Source organism: Ochotona curzoniae, unplaced genomic scaffold, assembly GCF_017591425.1.
Source record: "Ochotona curzoniae isolate NIBS_2020 unplaced genomic scaffold, NIBS_Ocur_1.0 contig_2699, whole genome shotgun sequence".
In the NCBI taxonomy this organism is placed as follows: Eukaryota; Metazoa; Chordata; class Mammalia; order Lagomorpha; family Ochotonidae; genus Ochotona; species Ochotona curzoniae.
The window spans coordinates 1,729,704-1,752,245 of NW_024465561.1; the positions used below are offsets into that span (position 1 = coordinate 1,729,704).

General features: G+C 45.8%; 1 protein-coding gene across 1 annotated transcript; it reads right to left on the reverse strand.

The window, feature by feature from the left end:
- Positions 1-32: 32 nt before the first annotated feature.
- Positions 33-18,480, reverse strand: CXCL17 (C-X-C motif chemokine ligand 17). The gene is made up of 4 exons (XM_040976595.1): positions 18,256-18,480; positions 6,808-6,888; positions 6,138-6,239; positions 33-840 (listed from the first exon to the last, which is right to left on the reverse strand). The coding sequence occupies exons 1-4, from the start codon at positions 18,341-18,343 to the stop codon at positions 743-745; spliced, it is 369 nt and encodes a 122-aa protein (XP_040832529.1). The 5' UTR covers positions 18,344-18,480; the 3' UTR covers positions 33-742.
- Between the last annotated feature and the right edge of the window lie 4,062 nt (positions 18,481-22,542).

Consider the following 22,542-nt stretch of genomic DNA (forward strand, 5'->3'; position numbering starts at 1 on the left):
AAAAAAATTTGTTTGAAAGGCAGTTGCAGAGGCAGAGGGAAAGAGAGAGATCAATGAATCTTCTAACCGCTGGTTTACACTCTGAATGGGCACAGTGGTCAGGGCTGTGCTAGGTCAAATCCAGGAGCTTCTTCTTGGTCTCCAACGTGATTGCAGGGGTCCAAGCACTCACGCCTTCTCCTGCTGCTTTTCCAGGCACATTAGCAGGAAGCTGGGTCAGAAGTGGAGAAGCCAGGACGCAAACTAGTGCCCATTTAGGATGCCACATCAGAAGTGGTGCCTGCTATGCCACAATACCAGCCCCTATACCTGGTTTTCTTGTCCCTAGCTCTTACCTACAGAAATTTGTTGAAAAACTGAAGAGGCTGGACAGTGGAGAAAAAGTAAGGATCATGGTGGTAGAAAATGTGTTTATACTAGGGCTGGCTTTGGAGTGAACTGACTGGGCAGACCCTGCCTGAGAGAAGTATTTTTGACCTGTTAACATGTAACAATATTTACTGACTTCTGTTTGCTACTTTCTGCCTGTATTTAGGGTTGAGACTGGCTAGGAAGCTGGGGTTTTCTGGATCTTTCCAGGAGGAATGGTAATTAATATGATCTTGGGAAAATGCCCTTTGAGAGCACTGGAATGATTTAGAGGGTGAAACTAAGGTGTGGAAAGATGAAGAACATTCTCTAGGCACACTGACTGCCCTCTGGCCTGAGAATGTTCCGGAAGCAGAGTGGGCTCTTGGAGCTCCTACAGGGGCAAAGCAAGGCTTGCTAGTTGACACCGTTTGAGGAATTGCTGGCAGGCTCTGGAGTGCTTGTTTGGGTGCCGGCGGTACTTTTGATGTCCTAAGATGAAAAAAAAAATGTGTTAATAATTAAAATTTTCTTTGAAAGAGTGGCAAAGAGAAATATCCCATCTGCTTTTTGATTCCCCAGATGTCCACAGTAGCAGGTGCAGGGCCAGGCCAAACCAAGAGCCAGAAACTCATTCTGGGTCTTCAGCATGGGCAGTAGGGACCTGTGTCCAGGAGCCACCGCCTGCTGCCTCCCAGGGTGCACATCAGCAGGAAGCTGGAACGGAGGACAGAGAAAGGGCTTGAATCCGGGCACTTCAACATGGGATTTGGATGTCACAGGTGGGCAGTTTGCTGCACCTAATATCCACTCCTTAAAAACGTGCTTGACATTTAATTTTTATGAGTGCTTCTAAATGGTTAGTTAATACTTGTCTAGTAGGAAAAAAAAAATTCCAACGAAAAGTAAAAAAGCATCCCAAATCCTGCTACCTACTCTCCAGAGCTAATCACTGTTAATCACCAGCTACACCTCCATGACTTTTGCTGTATAAACATAGTGGTTTACTTCAAAAAGCAGAAATGAGATTATACTATACTTACTGCTTTGCTCTTCACCCTTAATAAATATTTTACTATTGCAAAATACACATCTAAATATAGGAGTTAATAATGACTCGGCAATCAAACTGATTTTCCAACTTCTTATCTTTCCCAACTTCTAGAACTGTGATAAATTTTCCTATTTGTAACTGCTCTGTGGCATTTTGTTGTAGCTGCTGAGTCGGACTAAGGCAATATTAATATTTATTTATTTTAGAGGCAGAGTGATGGAGAAGGAGAGATAGATGGCATGACCTTCCGTCTGCTTGTTCACTTCCCAGATGGTGGCAATGGCTGGGGCTGCGCCAGGTGGTGGAAGCCAGAAACCATGAGCCTCTTCCTGGTCTCCCACGGGGATGGCAGTGACCCAAGCACTTGGACCATTTTCCACTGCTTTCCCTGGTGTATTAGCAGAGAACTGGGTCAGAAGTGGAGCAGCTGGAACTTGAACTGGCACCCCCTGTAAGATGCTGGTACTGTAGGCATGGCTTAACCTTCTGTGCCACAGTGCCAATCCTAGGAGGTTATTTTAAAGCTCATTACTTTAAAAAGCAAAAAGAGATAGAACTCTGCCTCTTTATTCCCCAAATGTCTACAATGCTGGGTCTGGCTAGACTGAAGTTAGGAGCTAGGAGTTCAGTTGGGGTCTCCCATGTGGGTGACAGGGACCCAGCTACTTGAGCCATTATCTGCTGTCTCCCATGGTATACACTAGCAGGACATTGGAACTGGGAGTGGACCAGGAGTACAACCTAGGCACTATGATATGGGACATAAGTGTCCCAAGAGCTGTCTTAACTAATGTACCAAATACCAATTCTTCTGTGTGGGTGCTTTTTTTTTTAATATTTATTTTTTACTTAGAAACCCAGATTAACAGGAGAGACAGAGAAAAAGATCTTCCATCTGCTGATTCACTCCCCATGTGGCTGCAAAGGCCAGAGCTAGGCAAAAGCTGATTCGAAGCCAGGAGCCCCCTCTGGTCCCAAGGCCCTAGGTCGTCCTCCACTGCTTTCCCAAGCCATAAGCAGGGAGCTGGAAGGAAAGTGGAGCATCTGGGACTCAAACCAGTGCCTATATGGGATTCCAGTGCATGCAACATGAGAATTTAACCACTAGGCTGGGCCCTTTTCTGTGTCTTTTAAAAAATTCAGTGATGGTAGGGTCCGGCGTGGTGGCGCAGTGGTTAAGGTCCTTGCCTTGCATGCCTGGGATCCCATATGGGCGCCAGCCCCGCTTCCCATCCAGCTCCCTGCCTGTGGCCCAGGAAAGCAATCGAGGACGGCGCAAAGCTTTGGGACCCTGCACCCACGTGGGAGTTAGGCCATTGCTTTGGAAACCCACATACACTTTGTGAGTGCCTGGGATCAAGTCTCATCTCTGCTTCTGATCCAGCTTGCTGCTAATGCCGGGAAAGCAGCAAGTGATGGTCGGGCCTTAGGTCCCTGCCACCCAAGTGGAAGACCTGGATGAGTTCTAGGCTCCTGGCTCAGGCTTGGCCTAGCCCTGGTTGTTGTGGAGATTTGATAAATGAACCAGTGGGTGGAAGACCTCACTCTGTCTCTGTCTCTATCTCATTTTACTTTTTAAATCATTAAAAAGAAACATTTAAAAGATGTGTGCAGGGTTTGCAACTGTGGCAAGTGCGGTCTTGTCAGTAAGCTTGGTCTTGTCAGACTTAAAAACTTCTGTTTTTATCATGACTATATACTGATACCTCATTTTAAAATGATTTACTTGAGAGAGAGATATACAGAGAGCTGTTGTTTAGGAGGAAGAGGGGCAGAGAGAGGTTCTCATCTACTGTTTGACTTACCAGTTGCTTGCAGTGGCCAGGACTGGGCCCAGAGCTAAAGTCAGCAGTCAGGCACACAACACAGGTCTCTCACACTGGTGGCAGGAACCAATTATTTGAGTTATTGTCTCTGCCTCCAGGGTCTGCATTAGCAGGAAGCTGGGATCAGGAGCTGGAGCCAGGAATTGAATCCAGGTTCCATGAGGTGGGATACTGACATTCCAACCAGCATGTTATCTGCTAGACAGAACCCTGCCCTCATTTTGATTTTCACATTTTCCAGTAGTTATGTTGAGTACTATTTCATTTATTAACTCACTATTTGGATTTCTTCATCTGTGCAGTGGCTATATATATATTTTGCCAATTTATCTGTTGTATTGCCTGCCTTCCTCTCATTGATCTATAGAGATTATTTTTTTAACCAGTCACTAAATCCTCACCTTGCAGGTGGCGGGATCCCATATGGGCATTGGTTCGTGTCCTGGCTGCTCCATTTCCCATTCAGCTCCCTGCTTGTGGCTTGGGAAAGCAGTCGAGGATGGCTCGATTTGGAACCCTGTAACTATATGGAAGACCCAGAAGAAGTTCCTGGCTCCTGGCTTCAGATGGGCTCAGCTTTGACCATTGCAGCCATTTGGGGAGTGAACCATCAGATGGCAGATCTTTGTCTCTTCTTCTCTGTAAATCAGCCTTTCCAAACAAATTAAGTAAATCTTTTAAAATATATTTATTTTTGCTTTTTGGGAAGGCACAGAGAGTGAAGTAGAACAAAGACCTTTAATTGAGAAAGTCACACAGAAAGGGATGTTCCATCTCTGGTTCATCCCAAACCAGGCCAGACCAAAGCGTGGTGCCGGGAGTGTCTGGGTCTCCCATGTGGGTGCAGGGGCCCAAGTACTTGAGCTCTCTTCCAATGCATTCCCAGGTACATTAGCAGGCTCTAGATTGGAAGTGAAATGGCTACAACTTGAACTGGTACCTTTAAATGCCGGATGTGCAGGTAGTAGTTTAGCTTGTGCCAGTCCCAAGAATTATTGAAAAAAAAATATATATATATATTGAAAAAAATATATATATATATATTTACAGAGAGATTCACAGAGAGGAGAGACAGAGAAAGATCTTCCATCTGCTAGTTCCTTCCCCAAATGGCCACAGTGGCTGGAGCTGAACTTCTCTGAAGCCAGGAGTCAGGAGTTTCTTCTGTGTCTCCCACATGGCTGGATGGGAAATGGAGCAGGTGGGATGCAAACTGTGCCCATAGGGGATGCTGTTGCTTGCGAGTAAAGGGTAAGCAGGTTAAGCCATCATAGTGACCCCTCAAGAATTCTTTATGTACTCTGAATATTATGTAGGCTATATATGTTGCATATTACATCAACTCTGAAGCTTACGGTTTTATCCATTGATAACCAAATTTTGTTAAACTTGAATGAAGTTAGACATATCAGTCTTCCATATTATAGGTGGCACATTTTATATCTTGTTTAAGAAATACTTCTTGGTGTGGGGGATTGATGGGTAGAGTGGTTAGGGTGCTAGTTGGTGCACCAACATTACATATAGGACTCCGTGAGTTTGAGTCCCATCTCTGCTCCTAATTCTGGTTTCCTGCTAACGTACAGCTTGGAAGCAGCCGGTAATAGCTCAGGTAGATGGGTACCTCCCATCCACGTGGCAGACCCAGGCTGAGTTTCTGGCTTCAGGTTTCAACCTTGATCAGCCCTGGCCATTGTGGGCAGTTAGGGAGCATAAGCCAGCGGACAGGAGCTCTTTAAAATGTCTCTTAAATAAAATATAGAAAAAAAGAGAAGTAAAAATAAGTCTTTCCTTATCCAAGGCTTGTGAATATACTATTTATATAGATTTCGTATATTTTGATCTTAATCCACCTGAAATTAATTTTTGTGATATAGGTGTTTTTTTTTAAAAAGATTTATTTATTTTATTGGAAAGGCAGATGTACAGAGAGGAGGAGAGACAGAGACAAAGATCTTCCATCTGATGATTCACTCCCCAAGTGGCTGCAATAGCTGACGCTGAGCCGATCTGAAGCTAGGAGCCAGGAACTTCTTTCCGGGTCTCCCACATGGGTGCAGGGTCCCAAGGCTTTGGGCCGTCCTTGACTGCTTTCCCAGGTCACAAGCAGGGAGCTGGATGGGAAGTGGAGCTGCCGGGATTAGAACTGGCACCCATATGGGATCCCACCACATTTAAGATGAGGATTTTAGCCACTAGGCTTCTGCGCTGGGCCCACTAATTTACTTTTTATATGCTGCTGAAAAATTACTGAACTAGAAATGAGGTCAGTTCTCTCCCTCTCTTTTTTAAGGATTTTTAAAATTTTGCTTGAAAGTCGAGTTAGAGAGAAAGAGACATACAGACAGGGAGAGAGAGAGAGATCTTTCATCTGCTGATTTACTCCCTAAATGTTTTTAAAGACCAGAGCTGGGCCAGTCTGAAGCTGGGAGCCAGGAGCTTCTTCTGTGTCTAATGTAGGTACAGGGGTCCAAAGACTTGAACCATCCTCTGTCCCTTTCCCATGCATGCTAGCAGGACGCTGGATTGGAACTGGAGCAGTTGGAGCTAGAACTGGCACCTGTATGGAATGCTAGCACCACAGGCAGAGGATTAGCATGCTACATCACTGCACTGACCCCAGGAGTTCAGTTCTGACAGACGCTAATGTTAGTGTCTTCTTCAAAGATCAGTGGGCAGGACCTCAATTCAGGAATTGGATTAACCTGTTCTTCTACCTAGAGAATTGAATCCTACATTTCCTTTTATTTTTATTGGAAACGTTCTTTGTGTTTCTGCACAAGCTGACACCAAATGGGAGGGGTTGAGCTGTGTGCCCACCTGGTCTTACCCTTCCTCTCTATGCTCAACCCCTACTTCGCTTCTGATTTCACAAGACTGGTTTATGAAGGCCATCCCTTACAACTTACTGGTTTTCTTCGCAGTGCCCTTGAAGTGATCACACGGACAGTGTTTCTTTGCTTGCCCATGAACCGTCATGAGTTTTCTTTTAGGAGCTCTCAGGAACCAGCCTGAAATGACAGATAACCCTGCTTAGACGGGAGCGCCCGCATGTTTGAGTAGGGAGGAGGCTGGCTTTCCCTGCCTTCATTTCCTCTCAGCCTGCAGCAGATTCAACACAGAAGAATGGGGACGTACAGCTGCGTGAACACATGGGTTTAATGACCGATGTGAGCACGGTTTGCTGGCAGATTTGGAGGATGCATAAGGCAAGACTGGCAAGAAAACTCGGTAGTCAGACCCTGGTGTCTGTGTTTTGGAGTTTGCCTCATCTCTGGCAGCTATTTTGCCTCTCTGCTTTCATTCTTTCCAGTGAGGGAAAGGAAGCTCTCGGAAGGCATTTTGGAAAGGAGACCTGGTTCTCAGGAAAAAGCTCAAGTAGGGGAGGAGGCATCTTGAGATTCAGATGGTTCTCCTGCAGACCCTGACTCAGTAAGGAAACAGGTGTTGGTGCTGAGCGTGGTGGAGGGCGGTGGCTGAAGTCAGTTCAGATAACATCTGCACTGGTCTCAGAGGGCTTAAGGGATAGAGCCAGGGTCATGGTGATACCATTGCTGTTGTTGATGCCTTGTTACTGACCTTTGCACTCACATTCTTGGCCATCTTCCCAGAGCCACCGCCCAGAAGTTTGGCGCTGGTCCTTGTGGCCTCTGGCGACCTCTGTTGGAAGAAAACAGGTCATTCCCAGGCACTGGAAAGGGACAAGACCCATGGAAACGTGCAACCCAGGGCAGCAGAGGTCAGATTCTCCTCTTTCACTTCAGAAATCTAGGTTCTTTCAAGAGAGGGCAGGCATATGGTGTAACGACTAAGTCATTTCTTAGGATGCTCATGTGCCGTGTTGGAGGGATCAGTTCAAATGCTGACGGCCCTTCCTCAGATCCAGCTTCCTGCTAAGGTATACCCTGGGAAGTGTCAGCAGGTGATGGACCGGGGCTTGGATCCCTGCCACCCATGTGGAGAGCCAAATGGAATGTCAGCTCCCTGGCTTTGGCCTGACCTAGACCTGAGTCTTGAAAACATTTGAGGAGTGAACTAGTGGATGGAGGATCTCTCTCTCTCTTTCTTCTCTCCTTCCCTCTCTTTCAAGCAAAATGAAAATTTAAACAGAGGTGCTGGCATTGTGGGCCAGTGGGTTAAGCTGTCACCTTCAATGTCTTCATTCCATGTAAGTGCCACTTTCAATTCAGTTCATTGCTAATATTCATGGGAAAGCTGTAACAGATGTCCCGTGCCACCTATATGGGATAACTGGAGGGAGTTCCAGGCTTCTGGCTTCAGCTTAGCCCACAGCTGGAGCATGACAGCCATTTGAGGAGTGAGCCAGTGGATAGAAGATCTCTTTGTTTTTAAAATTATTTTTATTTATTTGAAAGGTAGTGAGAGAGAGAAAGAGAGAGATATTTAAATGGAAAAGGAATTGAGGCTTAAAATCTGACCTAGAATGGAAAGCTTAGTTGAAGGCTTTGGAGAAAATAGTTTTTGGGCAGAAGAGAACAAATTAGGAAGTTTATTAAGACCTTATGCTTTTCCCCACTCCTCTCGTAAAATTGTCATGACTTGAGGAGAAGGGAGCAGATCAGCATTTGAGCCAAGATTTTCACTTGACTCCAACTTGCTGTGTTCAATCTATCATCTCCATTTAGCCATAAGAGGCAGGAATTGATCGCTGTTTCTCTAGAACAAATACATCCATGTTGTCCTCTGTCTGAGGCTGTTTTATCATTTGAGTCCATCTAATCTCCATTTGATGATATCTAAAAAGGATGGTGGTTTGTAAGCCTGAAGTCCTCACGCTAGAACTGGGCCCAGATACGTCTCCAGTGTGTGGTTGTTTCTGATGTTTCCTGTCAGAATTTATTATGCTTTCATCTGGTTTCTATCCTGTTGAACACGGCTCTGTTATTACACAGTTATAGTTTATAATTTCAGGACATCTGTGGTGAAGTGGATTGTGTGTTCCCGAAGTCACATGCTGAAGCCTCCATCTCCAGTCCTTCAGAACAGGACTTGTCAAGAGATGGTGAAGTTGAAAGGAGGCTGTTGTGATGAGCCCTACTGTTCCAACTGGGGTCCTTCCAAGAGGAGATTTAGCCAAGAGAGACCCCAGAGGAACAACAATGTGAGGATATAGCATGGAGGCCAGCACTGTGGCCTGAATGTGTCCCTCTAAAAGTTGGCAGGTTGAAATGTAACCTCTAGTGGGACAGCAGTAGGAGGTGGGAGCCTGAGAGGTAATTATGTCAGAGGGTAGAGCCCGCATATGGGGAATTAGTGCCCTTGTGAATGGGACCCAGAGAGCACTGTCGCTGTCCTCCTGGCAGGTGAAGATGCAGGAGCAAGCCAGGGGTTTGCAATGAGGAGGACCCTGACCACAGCCCAGGTGTGCTGAGACTCTGAGGAATGAGCTTCTCTTGTTTGTAAGTCACCTGGTCTTCTTTGTTACATCAGCCCCAGACCAAGTCAAGGGGAGAGGCCAGTCTGTGGCAACTGCACTTAACATGCCTGTTCTTGTCTGGTCCCAGAAGCTGAGCAAGGTTGTACCCAGTTAACAGCTGCATGGGAAAATAAACTGAACCTGAAGGCAGCTTATTCTTGGGTTTCTAGCCTCTTCTAGCCTCCAGGACTGTGAAAGAATGAGTTCTTGATGCTTAAGCCACTGATCTGGGGTGTTTGGTTTCAGCAGCCGTAGAAGATGAAGATGCAGTCTTTCTCTCTCACTAGACTCTGAAGGAATGGTCCAGTGACCATCCAGCCTCATGGTTAGGCCTCATGGTCCCTCAAGATCGTCTGGTTCAACTTAGGTCTCCTCTTTCCCAGACTCGTGCCCTTTCTGCCACTCACATGGAGGAGTTGCACCATCCCAGATGTTCTCATGCTGTTCTGGAGCATGAACAGAGAACTGCTAAACTCTGGTGTTTGTGTCCTTCATCTCCACTCCCATTTCCAGAGAAAAGCCACAGAATATTAGAGCCAGAAGCAGTCTTGGAGATTACATAGGTAAATCCCTTAGCCTGGTGCTTTTCATCCTTTCCATTTTAATCTCATTACATTGGAAAAAATTTTGAAAGTGCAAAGAGATCATTATTCTTATTAACCATTGGTATTCTGGTATATTTGTTACTTACATCTGTCTTTCTGTAAATGGCGGTTGCCATAGTAATGTGAACAGATTTCTCTTAACTTTATATGCACATTGGTATCTTTTTATGATATTACATTTTAAAAAATTTTGTCAATTTTCATTTTTCTGTGGAGAAAGAGAAGCAGAGACAGAATCTTCCATCTCTCGATTCACTCTCCAAACAACTGCAAAGCCAGGGATGGGCCAGGCGGAATCCAGGAGGCAAAACTCACATCACCATGTCCCTTGTAGGTGGCAGGGACCCAGTGCTTAGGGCATCATCGCCACTTCCCAGGCTGGGCGTTAACAGGAAGCTGGATCGGGGGTAAAGGAGTTGAGACTGGAACTGGCACTGCAATGGGAGATGCAGGTATCTTGAATGGTGCCATAATTGAGTCACCAAATGCCTGCCCCCACTGCATTTTTAGTGACTGCATAATACTTGCTCCAAGTATATGTATCCTAGTTATTCAGCTGTTCTACTTTGAATATTTAGATTGTTTTATTTTGAGATATCGTATTGCTTAATTTCTTTGTTCTTGAAAATCTTTTTCCAAGTTTTGGGTTATTTTCTTGGTAGAGCATTCTCAAAGGGAAATTACCTGGTCAAAAGTTAGGAACAATTTTGTAGGGCCAATGTTGTGGCATAGTGGGTTAAGCTGCTGCCTACAATGCCGGCACCCCATTTGGGCACTGGCTTGAATCTGAGCTGCCCCATTTACAATCTAGTTTTCCTTCTAATGTACCTAGGAGAGCAATGGGTGCTGGCCTAAGTGCTTGGGTCCCTCATGCGTTTGCAGATCTGGATGAAGCTCCTGGCTCCTGGCTCTTGCCTGGCTCAGCACTGGCTGTTACTGCCATTTGGGAAGTGAACCAGTAGATGGAAGATCTCTCTCTCTCTCTCCTCCTCTCTCTCCCTCTCCTTTTCTCTCTTTTTTTTTTTGCAGGTCTGCATTTCAAATAAAAAAAGTACATACTGAAAAGAATAGTTTTGTGAATTTTTGATTCTGTTCTCAAATTGCTTTCAAAAGGGCTATATTAATTTGATCATATTCCCTCTTTTTCTTTCAGAAATTGAAGATCAGAGACATCAAATGAAATATGCAAGTTCATGAAGGTAATGATGACACATCCAGGGTGAACACTCATCTAGGCCCCAAATGCTTAACCTGTCGCTCTCCCTGCGGCCGCGTGGCTATGATTTTCTGGGCATGACGGAGAAGGAAACTGCTCAGTACTTAGTGAGACATCTCCTACGACCTCTAACATTTATGGCCCATTTTTTCTGCTTCTACTATTATTTGCTTCATACTTTTTCTTTGCATTTATTTTATAAAGCAACCTCACTTTATGTAGTATTATATCTGATACAAAAAGTTGTCATATAGATTTTTTTCTAAGTAAATGAAATTAAAACAAACATGTAACTGTTAAAATATGCTGATTTATGTTACATGTACAACATATTTTAGGAAGCGTTGGTATGTGGTCTAAGAATGGACTTTATATACAGATAGGTGTGGGGTCAAACACTGGCTCTGTCACGTAAGCTCCTTGATTCTTGATTCCCTGCTGTGAGGTGAGCACTGCAGTGTGTCTCGTGCAGGAGTTCAGAGCTGCAGTGGGTGCCCGGCGGCCAGGCCGGCACCGAGTACCTGGTGCTATCGGTGTGTTTCCAAAGAGAAGGTCTGCACCGGCTGCTCAGGCTCGTGCCTTCCTGCTGACACGTGTTCGTAACGAAGTCACTTCTGCACTTCCGGACTTGCAGTGTGGCTTGTGTATCATTATTTTGATTTCCTACTGCCGCTAAATGTGCAGTTTGTGATTTTAGATAAGTTACTGAACTTCTCTCTGCTTTCTTTACCTAATTTGTATTTTCTGATTGACATATAAATATTACACATGTTTAGAAAGAATCCTTTGCTTTTTGATATACACATATATATTCCTAGTGTCATGTTCAAATCAGAGAAAGCATGTTAATCTCTTTAAATTTTTATAATTTTCATGGGGGGTAAAACATTCAAAATCCTTTCTTATAGCTTTCAAATGTACATCATCCTTGCATCTTACTATGCATTAGGACACATAACTTATTTCCCCCTGTTATGTCCTGATTTGTAAAATGTGGCCAGCAGTCGTATGGGGACAGGCACGGTGACTCAGCAGAGAGGTGAAGATGCCACTAGGGATGCCTTCATTCTGTATCAGAGTGCCAGGGTTCCTGTGCCAGTCCTCTTCCCCATTCCGACTGTCTGCTCATTCATGGCCTTGGAGGCATCAGGGAACGGCTGACTCGAGTAGCTGCGTCCCTGTCACGCAGGACACATGTTGGGACTGGGATTGCTCCCCTAGATCCTTGGTTTCCGCCTGGCTGTCTCTGCCATTGCAGGCATTTCAGGGATTGCTTCGTCAGGTGAGAGCTTACTCTCTCTGCCTACCAAACAAATAAACAATCTTCTAGAAGTTCATGAGAAATTCCTACTATGAGGGAGTTACGTGTATGTGTGTGTGTGTGTGTGTTTCACATTTTGGTGTGTGTACTCATGTATTTCCCGGTTCTGTCCACTAGAGGGTCTAGCAGTAACAACACCTGCTAGCCACAGGGGAGCCTGGTGCCCAGCGCTGGTCAATACTCTCCTCCCAAGAAAGGGATCATGGCCCTGGAGAAATGGCGGGATCTGGGGCCGTATCGGGGAGGTGTAAAATGAATCTGGAACATGTTGTGATATTATAAAGCAAGCAACTGCTTGAGTAATCATATAAGTGTGTCAGAGGGTCATGGAAGCCAAAGTGAAGGAGCTCCCAGGGGCCAATTTGGGGACAGTAAGTGCAACATACAGAATGATTATAACAATAAATCATAACATGTAGGTTCCGTGAGCCCATACTGACATAAATAAGTAACTGAATAAGTCAAGGGGGAAAAGGGATAGCTTTTCCTTTTAGTAAAATTCCAATTAATAAATATACAAGAATGGAAATAGAACATCGCTAGTTGATTAAGCAACAGGCTGTAATAATTGAAGGCAGGAGCCATTAATGAATTCTACAAATTAATGGGTAAAGGTATAATGAGAAGAGTTGGGCTATTTGCATAGTTTCAAAGTTTGTCTTCACAGGGTACTTATTAGTGAGGGAAGTGGCAACTTTAGAGAAACCTGGCAGACAACACCTTATCCAAGTGCTGAAAGTTGGCCAGGAGTGAGAGGGGGGATGCCTGGTCCCCTGATGTACTGTGATGAAGATATACCACCTCTGGGGGCTTCTTAACAAAAGTGGATTAGACAAGCCCCAGCTGAAGGACATTCTACAAAAGCACTGAAATGCCAAAATCATGAAAGACAAGGAAAAATTGAGAAACTATCCTAGATTGGGGAAGACCAAGGAGACATGACTGTGTTATTTGTCACTGACTTGGGGATTGGAGCCTGGAGCAGTCAGATGACGTTAATGTGGAGCGATGAACAAGACGTGAACATTTTTGGATTCGTTCATGTTATTGTGTCAGTGCCAGTTTCCTGATTTGGTAATTGTATTACAGTTATGTAAGATGTTATTTGAAAACAACTGGATGAAGGATAATGTACTGGAACTCTATTTCTACATTTTTGAAAGGCTGAAAAATTGAAAGTTAAGAAAATGTTAGTTTTCTTTGAAATTAGAAAGGAGATAATACATGTGAAATACTTAAAATGATACCTGGGGTGTAAAATCAGTCATTATCATATAATTTAGAGTCAGCAATGTAATTAACAAATGAATATGTCATTCATTTCCCAATATCCTCATGTATTGTCACATGTTTTTTCCCTTTCTTTTTGGAAAAAGCATATTGAGCATTTATGTAGTTATTATTTTGACATTTGAAAAATATTTATTTTTCTTGAAAAGCCAAATATTCGAAGAGGAGATACAGAGAGAAAGATCTTGCATCCACTGGTTCATGTCCCAGTGGCCACAATGGCTGTAGTTGAGCTGATCCAAAGCCAGGAGGCAGGAGCTTCCTCTAGGTCTCCCACACGGGTGCAGGGTCTCAAGGCTTTGGACCATCCTCTGCTGCTTTTCCAGGCCACACTCAGGGAGCTGGATGGGAAGTGGAGCAGCCGGGATATGAACCATAGCCCATATGGGATCCTGGTACATGCAAGGCTAGGACTTCAGCCACTAGAGTAGCGTGCTGGGCCCTCATGTGGTTATTTTAAAAGCTATCTTTTAGGGGTGGGCTTTGGCACAGCAGGTATGACTCCTCTTGTGATGGCGGCATCCCATATCAGAGTGCCTGAGTTCAAGTCCCAGCTCTGCTTCTAATTCCAGCTTCCTCCTAGTGTGCATCCTGGGGGCAGTGGGTGATGGCTCAGGTACTCGGGTCCCACAAGGGAGACCCAGATGGAGTTCTTAACTTCTAACTTTGGCCTGGCCAGGCCCTGGCTGTTCTAGGCATTTGAGGCATGAACCAACAGTTGGAAAATTTCTGGCTTTGTCTCTTTTGTTGTATCTCTGTCTTTGAAATAAAATGAAAATATTTTTTAAAAATTGTGGCTAGTACTGTGCAGATGAAGCTGTGTCCTGTAGCACTAGCATCCCAGATGGGAGGCAGTTCACACCCCAGCTGCTCCACTTCTCATCCAGCTCCTCACTGATCTGCCTGGGAAAGCAGCAGAAGATGATTCAAGTGCTTGGGCTCCTGCCACCCAATGTGTTAGACCCGGATGAAGCTCCTGGCTGTGGCCCACCCAGGCCTAGCAGTTGCAGCCATTTTGGGGGAATAAACCAGCAGACAGAAGATTCTCTCTTGACCTTTCTCTCTGCCTCTTTGTCTGTCTCTATAACTCTGCCTTTTATGTAAATAATATTTAACAAAATTAAAAAAAAATAAAGATATGAAGTATTCATGGATTTGTGGCATAGCCACATTGGCAACAATTTGAGTCCTGGCTGCTCCATTTCCAGTTAGCTCCCAGCTTATGGCCTGGGAAAGCAATGGAAGATAGTCTAAGTGCGTGGGCCATTGCACCCATGTGGGAGACCCACAGGAAGCTCCTGACTTCTGCCTGGTTGAGCCCTGATCATTGTGGGCATTTGGAGAGTGAGCCAGTCAGTGGAAGATCTCTCTGTTTCTTTCTCTCTTTTTCTGTAATTCTGCCTTTCAAATAAAATCAAATAAATAAAAACTTATGGTCAAAAGTGGGCTGCATGGTGGCATTGCGTACTAATCCTCTGCCTACAGCACTGGCATCTCATATAGGTGCCGGTTCGTGTCTTGGCTGCTCCACTTCCCATCCAGCTCTGTGTTTGTGGCCTGGGAAAGCAGCAGAGGGTAACCCAAAGCCTTGGGCTCTTGTACTCATGTGGGAGACCCAGAAGAAGCTGCTGACTGCTGGCTGTTGGCTTCGAATTGGCTCAGCTTTGGCTATTGCAGCCATTTGGGGAGAGAGTCAGTGGCTGGGGATCTCTCTCCCACTCGTTCTCTCTCCTTCCTTTCTCTGTAGATTTGCCTTTCAAATAAATAAACAAATCTATATTTTAAAAAATCATGCTAAAATGGAATTAAAAGATAAGGTTATATAGAAAAGTTCTCCAAGTAAGATCAGATTTTATTTTGAGACTTTTTTTTTGTGTGGGTAGGTGAGGGTATCATTTCCTTTAGCACTAATCAATTCAAAATTATGCTTGGCTAGGAAACAAGGCTTTTGCCTGACTACCATCCAGCCCCTGGAGTTTGTGCCAGTGCTACTGGTGGCAAAGCAAGTTTGTCCCAATTCATCACCCTTGAAGTTTTACCCTGACCATTTTCTGAACCCTTTTAGGTCAACATTATAAACCAGTTTATTTAACAGTGTGTCTTATGTGATATGTGGCATTTTATTTATCTCAGTATGATAAAACTGGACCTCAGGACAATTAGGTGACTAGTTAAGAGTTGTAGAGTGAGCAGCTGATGCAGAATATGGATCCAGGTCCCCCTAATGCCAATTCCAAGAGAAATGTGTAGGTGAGTCCAAACGTGCAGTCAGGTTTAAGAACTACTGGCATGGGCCCGGCGCAATAGTGTAGTGGTTAAAATCCTTGCTGTGCATGCACTGGGATCCCATCTGGGCGCCGGTTCTAATCCCAGCAGACTTGCTTCCCATCCAGCTCTCTGCTTGTGGCCAGGGAAAGCAGTTGAGGACGGCCCAAAGCTTTGGGATCCTGCACCTGCGTGGGAGACCTGGAAGAAGCTCCTGGCTCCTGGCTTTGGATTGGCTCAGCTCCAGCCATTGCGGCTGCTTGGGGAGTGAATCATCAGACGGAAGATCTTCCTGTCTCTCCTCCTCTCTGTATATCCACCTTTCCAATTAAAAAATAATAAAAAAGACCTACTGGCATGTAGAAGAGGTTCTCCACTGGTAGTGCTTCCTGGGGACATTTAGCAAAGTCTGGAAATATTTCTAGCTTTCGTAACTGAGGGTGGGGTTGGGATGGTGCTGAACAGCCTTTCATGGCTCCCACACTAAGAATTAATCAGATCAGCCTCATGTGTTGGTGGAGCAGCTGTCAGACTTTGTTGTTGTCTTAGAGGGCCAGTGTTTTAGTTTTGAAATTATTCATCCAGGCACCTGATATTTGCTGTGTACTATGCCGGATAGCGTGAGGCGTATGAGAAGCAGTGGCTGGTGTGTGCTCCTCAGGAGGTTACGGTGTAGACAGGAGAGGCATTCCAGCAGCTTCAATGCAAAGCAGAGTTTAAGTGCAAAAAAGAGTTATATGAAGTGTGAGCACACCCATGAGATGGAGGGCTCACTTCTGGTTGTGGGAGGAAACAGTTTTGGGTTGGGTGTGTGAACGAAGCCGCACAGCGGGGAAGCAGGACCTGCACAGGGCACAGCAAGCTGTCTACTTTTGGGTAGTGCACGGTATTCATTCCTGGGTTGGGGGCTAGAGCTTGCCTCCAGGCTAAGGACTCTGTCATTGCCATGGAAAAGCTTTTCCTTCCAGAATGGTGATCAGGCCCTGGGGAAATGGGATTCAGTGGCTTCCAGAAGACTTTCTTTGCTGTAAACATAGCTTTTGTTTTTCCATAAGAATTTTCCATGAACCTTTTAAGGGCCCCTTTTATTTTACCGCAAGGTAGTCCTTGGGAGAACGTGATCTCACACTGAAGTATACCTGGACGAGAGCTGGATTCCATGTGGTGGTTCTGTGAAGGGCTGGGCCACTCTGGCTGTGCTGAATACCAGGGCTGACTTGGGACTCATAACCCAAGGTCTGCCCCCAGCTGTGTGAGCTGTGGAACAGGGCTTGGTACAGAACACTTCAGCACAGCCTAGCACTAGATAAGACTTTTTCAGTGTGCTATATTTCCTTTAAATAGTCTGAAAGACGGTCTTGGCAAGTCTTATGTATTATTCGGGATGCAAATGAGGACTGCCTTGTTTTCTTTCTTTCTTTTTTAAGGTTTATTTATATTTATTGGAAAGTCGGATTCACACAGAGCAGGAGAAGCACAGAGAAAAGATGCTCCATCTCCTGGTTCAGTCCCCAAGTGGCGGCAATGATGGGAACTGAGCTAATCTGAAGCCACGAGCCAGAAGCTTTTCCTGGGTCTCCCACATGGGTGTAAGGTCTCAAGACTTTGGGCCATCCTCAACTGCTTTCCCGGGTCACAAGCAGGGAGCTGGATGGGGAGTGGACAGCTGGGACACAAACTGGCACCCATATTGGATCCCAGCACATTGAAGGCAAGGATTTAACCACTATGCTACTGAGCTGGGCCCAAGACTGTCTGGTTTTCTAAGAATGTGCAAGCATGGGCCTGGCTCAGTAGCTTAGTGGCTAAAGTTCTTGCCTTGCACATGCCTGGATCCTATGTGGGTGTCAGTTTGTGTCCGGGCTGCTCCACTTCCCATCCAGCTCCCTGCTTGTGGTCTGGGAAAGCAGTGAAGGATGACCCAAAGCCTTGAGACCCTGCACCCACATTGGGAGACCTGGAGGAAGCTTCTGGCTCCTGCCTTCACATCAACTCAACTACAGCCATTGAAGCTACTTGGGGAGTGAACCAGTGGATGGAAGATCTTTCTCTATGTCTCTCCTTTCTGTAAGACTGACTTTCCAATAAAAAATAATAAATAAATAAATAAATAAATCTTGGGCTCGGCAGCATGGCCTAGTGGCTAAAGTCCTCACTTTGAACACGCCGGGATCCCATATGGGTGCCGGTTCTAATCCTGGCAGCTCCACTTCCCATCCAGTATCCTGCTTGTGGCCTGGGAAAGCAGTGGAGGACGGCCCAAAGCTTTGGGATCCTGCACCCATGTGAGAGATCTGGAGGAGGTTTCTGGCTCCTGGCTCCGGATCAGCACAGTACCGGCCGTTGCGCTCACTTGGGGAGTGAATCAGCGGACGGATCTTCCTTTCTGTCTTTCCTCCTCTCTGTATGTCTGACTTTATAATAAAAGTAAATAAATCTTTATAAAAAATAATAAATAAATAAATCTCAAAAAAGAAAAGAATGCAATCCCCATCAAACCCCTCTACCACCGGTCACCACTTTTGTCCCTGGTTATTCTGTATTCTTTTTGAAAAAAGTTGTGGAAGGAAGTAAGATTGTGTTTCTTTATTGAATGTGTGTGTGAGTGTGCAGCTTGATGTGGTGTGTGAGAACCTGTGTGTGTATATTTCGCCAGCTACCACTGCAGACACGTTAACATACAGTACCCCATATCCCATTTGATTGGCACAGTGCCCTTCAGCTGGAAGTACAGTTTTTTCCTTTTAGTAAATGAGGAAACACACTAAGAAAGGCTAACGTGCCCCAAACCCCTGTAGTTAAATAACAAGGGCTGCATTTTTGTGCATGTGAGGGTTGATTTGCCACATTTTCTCCCAGTTTCTTCCCCTTATAGAAAGTTAGTTGAGTTTACCTGAATTTGGGCTGCTGAAGACGGCGGGCATCAGCGTCAGTGACAGCAGCAGGAGGAGGGAAGAGATTAGAGCTCTTGTTGGGACCATGGCTGTGCTGCAGGCTGCTCCGGTCACACTGCTGCCTTGCTGCAGTAGCTCAGGCTGGTCCTCAGGCCAGCCGACTGTGCTTTAATCCCAGAGTGAGAACAGGGAACCACACTGGCCTTGAGGTTGGGTCACATTTGTTTTACAGGAATCTGGGAGGTGAAACTGTTCAAATAAAAGAAATGCAATCTGAGAACATAAGGAGGTGGCTGGTAACTTGGCAGCAGCACTATTCCCATATTCCTTTTCACTTCCCCACCCTGGCACTTGTGGTTTCCTCCTTAAGTCTTTTTCTTGTTTGGATTATTTCTACCCCTTAGCAGTTCTCTGTAGTTGAGTGTCTGGCAGGAGATGTATACTCAGGGTTGGCAGAATAGAGAATGGCATGGCCTGCTTACCCACTGTCTTCTCCATCCCCAACTACATAGGGTCATTGCCCTGTGCTCCCTGTTCTCAGTTCCCTTCAACCCTGCAGTCGTGTAAGGAGGCAACAGAGCCATGGCCAAGGAGTGAAAGGTTTCTTCCCTTCGTCCTGAGTGGTGGACAAAACCCAGCCTCCTCACCGTTCATCGGGAAGTTACTGCAGCTTACTCACCGCAGTCAAAAGGAGAGAGAGCTGGGTTGGAGGGAGGCATTGAGGGCTTCCATTCTGAGAGGGTTTGAGAAACAGGCAGCCACAGGAGGGAAGGAGACCTTCAAGTGTGTTTGCTCAGCCTATCAGGGCTGCTGGCAGCAAATCTTGTTTGGGAGTGGCCATGGCAAAGGAAGAAAGGTAATGATACTTAGAGTAAACATTAACGGTCATGGCACATCAGTACTGCCTAAACTTGATTTTTTTTTCTGGAAATGCTAGAAATCTGGTAAATAAAGAGGAGAGGCTGAATTTGGGTGCTTGGCGATATTTCAGGGTGAAGGGCAGTGTTGACAAGGGTGTCCTTCCTGGAAGCTTCCAGGTGGAATGGAGAAAAATGTGGTGTGACTTTGTTTCCCCAAGAAGAAAGAAGAGGCAAGGCCTGAATTAAACCCATTTTCATAGTTATTTGGTCTTTCCCATTCTGTTAACAGTTGGGCAGTTGGGCTAGACGGTGGAGGCTGTTCTTTAACTGGAACTTAGGTTTGCTCAGATAGAAGCCACCAATGTGTTGTTATGAAGCTCAGGTCTTGCCAGGGAGATGACATGCACATCATAAAACCAGAGCATTAAGTTTGGAATATATGGCAAGAGTTTACTGAGGATTGAGAGGAACCCAGAGCCAGGTAGAAGCTGAGCTAGGTATTGTGGGGTGGGCTAGAGTTGGGGTTCAGTGGTCAGAGAAGGGGAAGTACACAGTATGAGTGCATTGCAATAGAAGTGCTCTTTGCAGTTAGCCTGATGGGGTTTTTTTTAACTTAAGGGGCAGAAAGACAAACAGGTTCGTAGAGAGCTCTCATGTGCCAGCTCACTCCCCAAGTACAAACACTGGCTAGCACTGGGCTCGGGGTGAAGCTCAGAGCTGGGAATCCAAACTAGGTGGTGTATGTGGATGGCAAGGACTCAGTTCCTTGAACGGTCACTGCTGCCTCCCAGGGTCTGCATTGGCAGAAGCTCGAACTTGGGGCAAAGCCAGGAATCAAGCCCACACCCTCCAATATGAGATTTGGACACCCTGACTGGCATCTTAGCCACTAGGCTAAATGCTTGCCCTGAATGGGGACTTTAAGGGTCAGGGGCTATTTACTGTTTATTATATTTATTGGAAAATCAGATTTATAGAGAGAAGGAGAAGCAGAAAGATCTTCCATCTGTTGGTTCACTCCCCAAGTGGCTGTAATGGCCAGAGCTGAGGCAATCTGAAGCCAGGAGCCAGGAGCTTCTTCCAGGCCTCCCATTGTGGGTACAGGGTCCCAAGTCTTTGGGCCATCCTCTACTGCTTTCCCAGGCCACACACAGGGAGCTGGAAGGGAAGTGGGGCAGCTGGGACATTAATCATCACCCATTTGGGATCCTGGTACATGTAAGGTGAGGACTTTAGCCACTAGGCTACCCCACTGTTTATTTTTTGTTCTTTGGATAGATGTTGGACTGAGAATACTCTATAAATGCTTATTGAATTGAATTAAAAACGGATTTTTTTTTGTTGGAAATTCAAATCAGATTTATGGAGAGAAGGGGAGACAGAGAGGAAGATCTTCTGTCTGCTGGTTCACTCTCCATATGGCTTTAAGGACTGTAGCTGAGTCAGTCCAAAGCCAGGAAGCAGGAGCTTTTTCTAGGTTTTCCACACAGGTGCAGGGGCCCAAAGCTTTGGGCCGTCCTCTGCTGCTTTCCCAGGCCACAAGCAGGGAGCTGGATGGGAAATGGAGCAGCTGGGACATGAACCCATGTGCTTGCAAGGTGAGGATTTAACCTATGAGCCATTGTGCTGAATCTGCTGGTTTACTGCCCGAATGGCCTCAAAAGTCTGGCTAGGCCAGGCTGAAGCCCAGATTCATGCAGATTTCCATTGTACGTGACAGGAGTTGAAGTACTTGGGCCATTATCCACTGCTTTGTTAGGTCCATTGACAGGCAATTGGATTGGCAGTGAAACAGTCAAGACTCAAACTGGCAGCTATATGGGATGCTGGCATCACAGGCAGTGGCTTAGTCTATTTTGCCTCAGCCTCTGGCTCCTTATTGAATAGATTTTTTTAATGGTTTTTACTGGAAAGGCAGATACACAGAGAGGACAGGCAGAGAGAAAGATCTTTCATCCTCTGATTCACCACCAAGTGACTGCAATGGCTGGAGTTGAGCTAGTCTGAAGTGAGGAACTTCTTCTGGGTCTCCCATGTGGGTACAGAGTCCCAAGGCTTATGGGCCGTCCTCTACTGCTTTCCCAGGCCACAAGCAGGGAACTGGGTGGCAAGTGGACCAGCCAGGATATGAACTGGTGCCCATATGGAAATCTGGCGGATGCAACGTGAGGACTTTAGCCACTAGGTTGTCGCACTAGGCCCTATTAAATAGTTTTACAACCCCTTAATGACCTAATATATTAAGCCGCCGCCTGTGATGTCAGAATCCCATATCAGTGCTGGTTCAAGTCCTGGCTGTTTGACTTCCCATTCAGCTCCCTGCTCATGAGCCTGGGAAAGCAGTGGAAGATGGCCCAAGTATTTAGGCCCCTGCACTGAAGTGGGAGACTGAGATAAAGTTCCTAGCTCTTGGCTTTGGATTGGCTAAGCTCTGGCCATTTGGAGAGTAATCCAATGGTTAGAAGATCCTCTTGTTCTTATCTTCAAAATAGACCTTTAAAAAGGCATGGGAAGATTGAGCAGTACAATAGGAAGAAGCAGTGTCCCCAGATGAGCTGATGGGGTATTTGGCTTTTTAAAGATTTATTTATTTTTGTTGGAAAGTCAGATTTACAGAGAGTATGAGAGACAGAGAGGAAGATCTTCTATCCGCTGATTCACTCCCCAAGCAGCCATAACAGCTGAAGTTGAGCCGATCCTAAGCCAGGAACCAGGAGCTTCTTCCAGGTCTCCCACGCAGGTGCAGGAACCCAAGGCTTTGGGCCGTCCTCGACTGCTTTCCCTGGCCATGAGCAGGGAGCTGGATGGGAATATAGCTGCTGGGTACAAGAAATAGTACCCATGTGGGATCCCAGAGCTTGCGGGTAGAGGATTAGCCAGTAGAGCTTTTGTGTTGGACTCAGTATTTGGCTTTCTAAACGGGTGTTGACAGTACCAGAATGGGAAAACAGCCTTGTCGCTCCGTTGGAACACTGTTGGAGTTGGTGTTTCCTCTGTGGTTGCATCACTTAATTTGCCTCTGAAAGTGACAGAAGAGTATAGTGGGCTTTATATTATGTCATTTAAAACTGAAAGGCAAAGTTACAGATAGAGGCAGAATCTTTGATCCACTGGCTCGCTCCCCAGAGGCTGCAGTGATTGGAGTGCTGGTCTGAAGTTGGGACCTAGAAGCTTCTTCCATGTCTCCCATTTGGACGCAGAGACCAAGGACTTGGGCCGCCTACCTTTGTTTTCCCAGGTGCATTGTCAGTGAGTGGGGTCAAAAACAGAGCAGCCGGGGCACTTGAGGTGCCAGTGCCACAGGTGGTGGCTTTATCCATTCTGCCAGTGCCTCGCCCCAATTCTGTTGTTTGGGAAACTGCATGTGGTGGAGGGCAGTGCGTGGTGACTGTTTACAGTATTTGAAGTTTTAACAAAAGGCGTAGT

Excerpts from the sequence above, each read along its gene's own strand:
- CXCL17 (XM_040976595.1), bottom strand. The coding sequence starts at position 18,343 with ATGGTCCCAACAAGAGCTCTAATCTCTTCCCTCCTCCTGCTGCTGTCA. Across the intron at positions 6,889-18,255 it reads CTTCAGCAGCCCAAATTCAG|AGGTCGCCAGAGGCCACAAG; the intron begins GTAAACTCAACT and ends TTCTTCCAACAG. Across the intron at positions 6,240-6,807 it reads CCAAGAATGTGAGTGCAAAG|GCTGGTTCCTGAGAGCTCCT; the intron begins GTCAGTAACAAG and ends CTGTCATTTCAG.